Source organism: Sinocyclocheilus anshuiensis, unplaced genomic scaffold, assembly GCF_001515605.1.
Source record: "Sinocyclocheilus anshuiensis isolate Anshui unplaced genomic scaffold, SAMN03320099.WGS_v1.1 scaffold1170, whole genome shotgun sequence".
Lineage (NCBI taxonomy): Eukaryota > Metazoa > Chordata > Actinopteri > Cypriniformes > Cyprinidae > Sinocyclocheilus > Sinocyclocheilus anshuiensis.
Window position 1 is genome coordinate 2,744,532 of NW_015538055.1, and position 7,252 is coordinate 2,751,783.

The 7,252-nt window shown below is 36.4% G+C and overlaps 2 protein-coding genes across 2 annotated transcripts; both read left to right on the forward strand.

Annotated features, from left to right (window-relative positions):
* Nucleotides 1-863: 863 nt before the first annotated feature.
* On the forward strand, nucleotides 864-1,983 carry LOC107683422 (uncharacterized). The gene is made up of 4 exons (XM_016479475.1): nucleotides 864-1,316; nucleotides 1,421-1,522; nucleotides 1,621-1,755; nucleotides 1,843-1,983. Exons 1-4 carry the CDS (start codon nucleotides 870-872, stop codon nucleotides 1,981-1,983), a joined length of 825 nt encoding a protein of 274 aa, XP_016334961.1. The 5' UTR covers nucleotides 864-869.
* Nucleotides 1,984-2,345: 362 nt separating this feature from the next.
* Nucleotides 2,346-5,073, forward strand: LOC107683450 (ADP-ribosylation factor-like protein 4A). The gene is made up of 2 exons (XM_016479504.1): nucleotides 2,346-2,437; nucleotides 3,867-5,073. The coding sequence occupies exon 2, from the start codon at nucleotides 3,949-3,951 to the stop codon at nucleotides 4,549-4,551; it is 603 nt and encodes a 200-aa protein (XP_016334990.1). The 5' UTR covers nucleotides 2,346-2,437; nucleotides 3,867-3,948; the 3' UTR covers nucleotides 4,552-5,073.
* The last annotated feature ends 2,179 nt before the right edge of the window (nucleotides 5,074-7,252 follow it).

The following is a 7,252-nucleotide window of genomic DNA, read 5'->3' on the forward strand; positions in this document are numbered from 1 at the left end:
AGCCCCCCCCCCCCACACACACACACACACAGACATTTTTACGGTCAGGATTATTTTCTGTTAATTAAAATAACTGAAGATATGTCTCATAGGTATTTCTTGCTATAAAATGTTCCGCAAAGTATTTCATACTTAAAGTGACTTTAATTCATAGTTTGATGGTTGCTAAGACGTCTCTTTGTATCCTCAACAATGTCCCCACTGTGCTCTGTCCAGCACATGCAGAGTCTCTGAATGAGAACTTGAAACTCTTGCTGCTTGGCAACCTTGTTGTATCCAGTGCTCCATGCTGAGCTGGCTTTAAACAAAATTTAATCAAACACAGCAATTTGAACTCTTTACTGTCTACTTTGTCATGGCTGAATGACAGCCTCTGCTGTAAGAAAAGTAAGTGATTTTAAGAATTCTTTCCTTTAAATTGTTTTAATTGTTTGTTATTTTTTCTTAATTTTGTTGTTGTATTATGTCTTATTATTAAAATAATATGTTATATAATTTAGTCTATCACCTAAATCAAATCTTACGCCTACTTTTGCATATGTAATACATTTATATAGATTATTTATTAAGATGAAATGGAATTTATGAGGTTGCTAATTTAAAGATTGTGTAACAATTTGATGTATCGTACATATCACTAAAAAAATTGTATAATAACAATAATCAATCAGAAATTGCTAGTAAATTTCTAAAATAATTACAAAGAATCTGCAAGTAACACACTGAATTAAATGTGAAATTTTAAAGTAGAAAGACTGAAATACTATTTTCTTGTAAAACGTACTCCAATAATCATTGTTTAATCAACAACTTGTGTGTGGTTTGGTCTCAGATTATTGCTCTGAACATAAAGATGTGGCTGATTCACAATGAATCTTCCTGAGCCTTTGGAAACTCCCATGTCTGTTGACCTCAGAAGAAAGCTGCTCTTTTCTGTGAGTCAAAACTTGATCTCAAGCAGGAGTTGTGGACTTGTCCCCCCACACCCAGTAGTTCCCGTTGATCCATGGAGCATAAAAGCCCCTGACTTTACCCCAAAACTGTACAGATCTTTGGGTTTGCCACAGATCAAGGGCAAAAACATTCACCTGGTTAAATCAAATAATAGTGTGGAAGAAAAATATTTTATTTTGGAAAAGATTAATGATGTTACTCCTTCGGTATTGCCTGGACTTGAGCAAAAGGGATGTAAAACAAGAACATTTATCACGTTCTACAAACCACCAGACTCACTAGAGTCAAAATTGTTGTTTGTGAGAGAGGGGATGTATCCAGTTGGGCCTTACAAAGATCCAAAACTTCATAACTTCAGACCTGTAAATTTGTTCTAAGATTATGGCTCACATTATCTGCATTGCACTACATCAACACTAGATGACAGTCTTTATAAGACATTTAAACACTCTTAATGCGATTGCAGTGTGCTGAGGGAATGCCAGATATGGTGACTTTTTTAGAAAAGGATCCTGGCTACTTGATCTTAAATTCTAAAATAAGTAAATGTCTTACCACTGTAATCAATATTTTAGTACTTCTCTAACAGTCATAAAATCCATTAACAAAGGTCAAATACTTTGTGGCTTGATTGCATTTTATTTCAATGTCTCCACAGTTACTGACAGCCATCCTAACCTGAGCCCTTCTCATAGACACACAGTAAGCAAAATGGATACTTTCAAACCAGCAGAGCTTAAATGGGACGCAAGGCTCGTACTACCAAAGACGCCATGGCCTCCAAAATCTGCTTATTATACAGTGAGAACGGAGTGAACACTCATATTTATCTTACTGAACAGACAATTTATTAACCTTTTTGGAAATATTTGACTTCCTGTGTTATAGAGGCATCGCCGCAGAAGAGGAGTATATAGTGCCTTAATGGACCGAGCTGAAGAAAAGTTGACCAACTCCTGGAGGAAATTAATCTGTTTTAAGACAAAAGAAAGAATTTTGTGTTGTGGGGTGCAGATAAAGCTAGTTTAAACATCAATTTTCTGTTTTGTCTAATGAGTCCTGCTGTTTTATGGAGAACCCCACTTTATCGTAAACATCATTACACACTTTTCTTGCTTTTTTGTTGTTGTTGTTGTTGTTTTGTCTTTTCTTTTCTTAGATAAACTGTCAAAACTTACAGAACAATACAAACAAAATGTTAGAAAGATTAATTACATTTTGTTTTTAAATTAATTAATTAATAAATAAATGAATAATAGCCTATATCTTGAGAAATACAAACAACAAAGACGTAATAAATGCAGCAATTTTGTAGCTTTCTTATTTTGTATCTCTTTGCATATATTATGGGCGCATGACCTCCGTTGACCAATCATTTTAAAGGTAAACAAATGAGCTGCTGCTGCGCGCTGGGGGTCGGTCAGTAGCGCGCGGAGCAGAGCGAGGGCGTCAATGTTGAATAGCGAAGTATGAAGTCTGAACGGTAAGTTAAATGGGCGACTGTGGTAAGAGTTTAGTTTTAAACCGTTTAACTAACAATAAGGAACATAGGCTCCTCTGTAAGCAAGTTTTGTCTGCGCGTCATGATTAATTCATGTTGGCCCAAAACGCGAGCTGCAGTTCATGTGCTTTAAACATCCACGTATTTTCTCTTAAGATGTTGTCACATAGATTAAGTTTATACTTTCACAATATACGGATATAGTAAGTGTTTAGGTTGGAGAAATATGATGTCTACATGGACTTTGGGTTAATTCAGAACAGTTTCGATTCGACAGGTGGACGCGAGTGACTTCCGGAGAAATGCCCTCATGGCGTCAGCAGAACTGTTATCGCGCTCACTTTTATTGTTAGACCACCCTATTGATCTGTTCCTAGGAAATATTGCATAATTGAGATAAGCTTCATTTCTGAGCGGTTTGTTCCTGTGGGTTTACAGACTCCTATTCAAATTAATATAATTTTTATATTCCTTATATGCGCGATTGGGGTGAATGCCACGTTTCATTTATGCCAAACTATGAAATGTGCGAGATTCTATATCATATATTCTGAGACTTTGAGTTTTTAATGTTTCTATACCCTCTTAAATGTACTGTAAATATATAGGAATTTATTAATGTACATATTTAGGCACTGCTTTTAAATTCCTTTCAGATAAAGTGGGGCTGAATATAAAAAAAAACAAAAGGTTAAAAATATGGTATTAAAATATTACAAAATGTCTTTATATTGCAATGAAAAATGGTAAACGTTGGAATTTAGTTACTACTGCAAGCCATATCATATGAGCTTAAGGTGGTCAGGCTGGTTTTTGGAACATTGTAGCTGGTTATTTAGGGGTGTAAACTAGTAGTTTTCTAGCTCTAACCAGCTTGATCAAGATCTATCTAAGTTAGTCTCAGCCCCACCAGCTGGTAGTCCATTCTTCATCTATTAGATCAGGGCTGTCCAAACTCGGTCCTGGAGGGCCGGTGTCCTGCAGAGTTTAGCTCTAACCCTAATTAAACACACCTGAACCAGCTAATCAAGCTCTTACTAGGCATAGAAACTTCCAGTCAGGTGTGTTGAGGCAAGTTGGAGCTAAACTCTGCAGGACACCGGCCCTCCAGGACCGAGTTTGGACAGCCCTGTATTAGATCGATGATAAGTTGACCTTAAAAGCTGTAACTGTTGTATGATATGGTGTATGAAAGCTCATAACAGTATGATTAATGATCATAATCTATCAGTGAAGTTCTTAAAAATAACCCGCTTTACCTGAAAGTCTCGTTTTGTTTGGCATGTAAAGTGGTATGTTTTTAAAACAGACCCTCACAAATAATGAATTGTGGTTTTGCAGCCAGGCAGATTGTATTAGATCATTCAAAAGCCATTTAAAAACCACCATATTTCTATGTATGAACTTCTAGGCAAGCACTGGATGTGCATCTGGTATTTTGGACCTATGGAACATCATCCTAAACTCATATTGTTCTTATACTCCTGAGAGAAATGGGGAACGGAATATCAGAGCAACCCAACTTTCTATCCAGTCTTCCGTTCTGTAATTCTCTTCACATCGCTATTCTGGGTCTGGACTTTGCAGGCAAAACGACGGTCCTCTACCGTCTGCAGTTCAATGAGTTTGTCAACACTGTCCCCACCAAAGGTTTCAATGCAGAGAAAGTCAGAGTACCTGTTGGGGACTCGCAAACAGTGACGGTTCACTTTTGGGACGTTGGCGGCCAGGAGAAACTGCGCCCTCTTTGGAAGTCCTACACACGCGGCACAGATGGCATAGTGTTTGTTGTGGACTCTTTGGATGCGGAGAGAATGGAAGAGGCGAAGACTGAGCTTTACAAAATCGCCAGATCCTCTGAAAATCAAGGAGTGCCTGTGTTGATTATTGCTAACAAGCAGGACTTGAGACAGGCTCTGTCACTGTCACAGATAGAGACCATGCTGGCACTCAATGAACTGGGACCCTCTACGCCGTGGCACCTGCAGTCCACCTGCGCCATCATTGGTGACGGTCTCAAAGAGGGACTCGAAAGACTTCATGACATGATCCTAAAACGAAGAAAGATGCTCAAACAGCAAAAAAAGAAAAAGTAGACCGTAAATGTATTATATACAAGGGGAAAAAAGGACAATACAAGTTGATTGTTGCAAACTGTCATTTTTATGTGCCCAGAGTTGGTTCGAACCGACAAGCACTTTAGTTGTTTACTTTCTTGTTTACTACTCTAGTTGTTTACTATCTGTCATAGACTTAAAAAATATATAAACCTAATATAAAGATTTTTTATTACACTGCAAGGTGATTTGTGTTGAAGGTTTTATTTAGAATTTTTATTTGCAATAAAAGGGCTTTCTGTGTTTATTCCAAAATTGCCATATGTAATATTTTAACACGTATACAGTACGTCTGCCAAATCTTGTGTCATTTTAGGGTCAGGTATTAAGGTGTTAAAGGAATAGCTCACCCAGCAATGAAAAACCTGTGAATGAAAACCTATTTACATTATTTTATGTTCATGTTGTTTCCTGAGTAATGACTTGAATTTCATTCTTTTTTTTGCACAAAACTATAGGGATGCACAATATCAGTATCATATCAGTTAACGGTCAAGATTTTTATTGGATATTTAATTGTGCATGCTCTTTAGTTTACATTTAGATTATATTTGAAGTCATCTAATGCTCACTTCAAGTTTATCTTTAAAAACACTAAAATGTAATAACGTTGTTAAATGTAATCTTCAGCAAATCAATTGGAATATCAATTTTTCATGCTGTACATTATAATGTTGTGGTGCTTAAATTGATTGATTTTAGTTTTTGTTTTATATATTTTTTTGGGTATTAAAAATTTTGGTAAAGATTTTTCATATAGATTTAGCGATTATTGTCCATAATATTAAAATAATTATTAGCTTATTAGTATGGTGCAGAATTTAATATTGGTGCATTCCTAATTATATGCCATTAGAAAATGTATAATGCACAGCACAAGTTATATGGATTGCTTTTCTGATATCTTTATGGTGCCTTTGTGGCACTTTTGGAGGATTAATGATTTAGTCCCTATTCATTGTAATTGTTTAGTCTTTTGTGTTTCACATATTCGTGTTTCACAGAAGTAAGTCATACAGGTTGGTGAGTAAATGACAAATAAGTTGTTTTTGGTTGAACTATCCCTTTAACACATTCCTTTAAAAAACAGTGCTTGGAGCCTTGTACCACCACATTCTTCTTTGGTTTAGTAATACTAAGGTGAGAATAAAAAGCAAATGCATCATACATTACCCCTCTGGGCCCCTCTGTCTGTTATCAGATTAGAAATGACACTTCACCTATGATGCATCCACCTTTGCAGGCATCGGAAACACTGAAGGAGCTCAACTGGAGGATTTATCTGCTGTGTATCACATGCTCCTCTAAATTCCAGTCCTGCCTCGTAAATCCAGAGCGACTGGGACTCTTCCCTCCCCGTTCCATTGATGTCAGTAATGCTGAGCTGGGATGGTGACAGACTGGAAAAAATCTGCTGTGCAGTTTCCTTTCCCACACTTTCACTAGACTGATAATGAACTACAAGTCAGTATCACACTTTTTATCTCACAATCCTGACTTTTTTTCATCACAATTCTGACTTTTTTCTAGAATTTTGAGGTTTCATCTCGCAATTCCAACTTTTTCTCAGAAGTTCTCGCAACTGTTTTTTTTTTTTTTTACAACAAAATAAAAATAAAAGGTAATTACGACTTTTTATGTCGCAATTCTAACTTTTTTTTTCTAGTGATTGCAAGTTTATGTCTCACAATTCTGACTTTTTCTTCTCAGAATTGGGAGTCTAATCTTGCAATTCTGCATTTATGTCTTGCAATTGTGAGTTTATGGATTGCAATTCTATAAGATTAAATGTAACAATTCTGAATTTATCACAATTTCGAGGAAAAAGTTATAATTGTGAGATGAAAAATGTAAAATTGTGAGAAGTTATAATTACCTTTAATAAAAATCCCATGGCGGTAACAAGCTTCCATACTAGGTTCACAGTGCAGACTTTATGCAAAATCTATTTTTCTGCAACCTTTTCTTTAGAGAGAACAAACTTCTTTTCTCTGCACTGCTTGTAAAAGAATACAATGTAACAGAAAGTTTTTGTTTTGATACATGGCAGTTTTCTAGAAATTCACAATGCTTTTTCTTGCTTTTAACCAATTGTTGGTACTTCCACTGGTTAAAATCAGTTTTAGACATTTTTTCAAGGAAAACTATGAGCTTGTGTTCAGTTATCTCAGAACCCCTGCAGTGCAGTCTATGAGATTGTGTGGGAAAGAGAGAGGTGTAGCGACCTGGCTCTCGATGCAGGTTCTCCTCACTCCCCTGAGTCTGTATCTGATGACAGTGTGTTGGCAGACTGCTTTTGTTCAGTTCTGCTCTCATCTCATTCCAGCTTGAAGGATGAGGTCAGGGTAGATGGGGGGGTCTAGTAGCTGTTTTTCTCTGTCCTTTTGTCTGAAAAATAATTTCTCAGTGGGTACAAATGGGTGCTGCACTCATTAGACCTCGTCAAGTGTTCATTCTGACAAACATTATTAGATTAGGAGACTTTATGGGCTAAATAAGTAATGTTTTGGTCTTTTAGAACCAAGTAAACATTGTGTTCTGTAAACACAAAAGTCTGGTTTATATCAGTGTGCTGCCATAGATAATGTGATCAATGCAAAGCGTGGTAAATACAGATTGCGTTTAATCCCTATGGGTTTAGTTGTCATAAGGACTGTATTCATCCTGATGCTTGTTGGTC

Coding starts and splice junctions, on each gene's coding strand:
- LOC107683422 (XM_016479475.1), top strand. CDS start 870: ATGAATCTTCCTGAGCCTTTGGAAACTCCCATGTCTGTTGACCTCAGA. Junction 1,317..1,420: donor AACTTCATAACTTCAGACCT/GTAAATTTGTTC, acceptor ATGCGATTGCAG/TGTGCTGAGGGAATGCCAGA. Junction 1,756..1,842: donor CAAAATCTGCTTATTATACA/GTGAGAACGGAG, acceptor CCTGTGTTATAG/AGGCATCGCCGCAGAAGAGG.
- LOC107683450 (XM_016479504.1), top strand. CDS start 3,949: ATGGGGAACGGAATATCAGAGCAACCCAACTTTCTATCCAGTCTTCCG.